The sequence below is a fragment of the Galeopterus variegatus genome, unplaced genomic scaffold (assembly GCF_000696425.1).
Source record: "Galeopterus variegatus unplaced genomic scaffold, G_variegatus-3.0.2 Scaffold14802, whole genome shotgun sequence".
NCBI classification, from domain to species: Eukaryota; Metazoa; Chordata; class Mammalia; order Dermoptera; family Cynocephalidae; genus Galeopterus; species Galeopterus variegatus.
Window position 1 is genome coordinate 10,020 of NW_007740913.1, and position 1,307 is coordinate 11,326.

The following is a 1,307-nucleotide window of genomic DNA, read 5'->3' on the forward strand; positions in this document are numbered from 1 at the left end:
GTGCTTGCCATCATCTGACACAGTCTATGTTTTGTCTACCTGCCCCACAGGACCTGCACCTGTGTCTGTCTGGCTCACTGCCATGTCCTCAGTGCCTGGAGCAGAGTAGGTATTCAGTAAACACCGAGTGAAGAAGAGGAAACTGAGGCAGGCAGAAGTTCGGCTCCTTGCTCAAGATCTACAGCAGGTAGGTGGCAGAGGCTGGATTCCAACCCAGGCTGGCAGCTCTGGAGGCTTCCTAGTCACTGCCGCTCCTTTCCCATATAAAAGTCCCTTTGCGCATCAGAAACGCACCACCCACTTGCACATGTGAGCACAGGCACATCCCTCAAGGCCCAGTCGGTCTTGCACACTCAGGTCTGCCCCAGCCCCCAGCATCCCGGCCACCAAGCCCCAGGCCCCACATACAGGAACTTGCCGTCAGTCTGTGCGTCCCGGAGTAGAATTTGCGCTCGGCCTTGTCACGCGTCAGGCTGCTGTGCACAATGTTACAAGTCAGAACATAAACTCCCAGAGAAGCAGATGTGTGAGGCTGGGCTGCCCCATCTGCTTCTCCTGATTGCTCCATTTGCTGAGGTCATTTCTCAGATGCAGCCAAGCTTTGTAGGTCACATTTAGGTTTTGACAGAAGGAACCAAGTAAGCTCCTCTGCATCATAACCATCTTCCTCTGCCTGAAAACAGACATGACAGTGCATCTCCTGATTTAATAATGTAGAGACATTATCACATCTGAGAAGTTGGGTTCAGCCATATGTTGATATTTACTCATGCATCAAAAGAAAACCCATTCTAGATATTCTAAGCAGGAATCATTTTAATAGAGAGAATTAGAGTAGACACTACAGCTTTTCAAAGACTTGAGTGTGATGGTGAGGGAAGCAGATACCAGGAATAGGGGATTCTCTGGTGCTACTCTACAAACCAGAGCAAGTCTGCCACAGAAGGCACAGGCTGCGTAACCATGTGGTCCTCAGAACTGACTGGGAATCCCAGTGGTGGGGTGCTGATACTCTCCGTTGCCTGCAGCACCTCACCAGGTGACCCTCCAGTCCTCACCTCTGTCCACGTGTCTACATAGGTGCTGGCGGAAAAAACTGAAACCTCCTCTTCTGATTTCCTAATCTCATGGACATCCCCTCATTGAGTAACTCTACAGAAAACACAAATGGAAGAAAGGTTCTTAGATTTGTGCTTCTGGAAGTGATGAGGACAGTACTTGACAGTTATCATGCCAGTGTTGTCACTATTTCCCAAAACCTCAGAATTTTGCCTAACAAGGATGGAGCTAGAATACACTTGGACATT

The 1,307-nt window shown here is 49.3% G+C and overlaps 1 protein-coding gene across 1 annotated transcript in view; it reads right to left on the reverse strand.

Annotated features, from left to right (window-relative positions):
* Positions 1 to 568, reverse strand: part of LOC103582071 (tyrosine-protein kinase ZAP-70-like) — a gene marked incomplete at its 3' end in the record, with an annotated part of 1,079 nt that extends 511 nt beyond the window's left edge. The window contains exon 1 of the mRNA XM_008563758.1: positions 419 to 568. Within this exon, the coding sequence (XP_008561980.1) occupies positions 419 to 568 (150 nt within the window). The remainder of the gene's footprint in view (positions 1 to 418) is intronic.
* Positions 569 to 1,307: the final 739 nt, after the last annotated feature.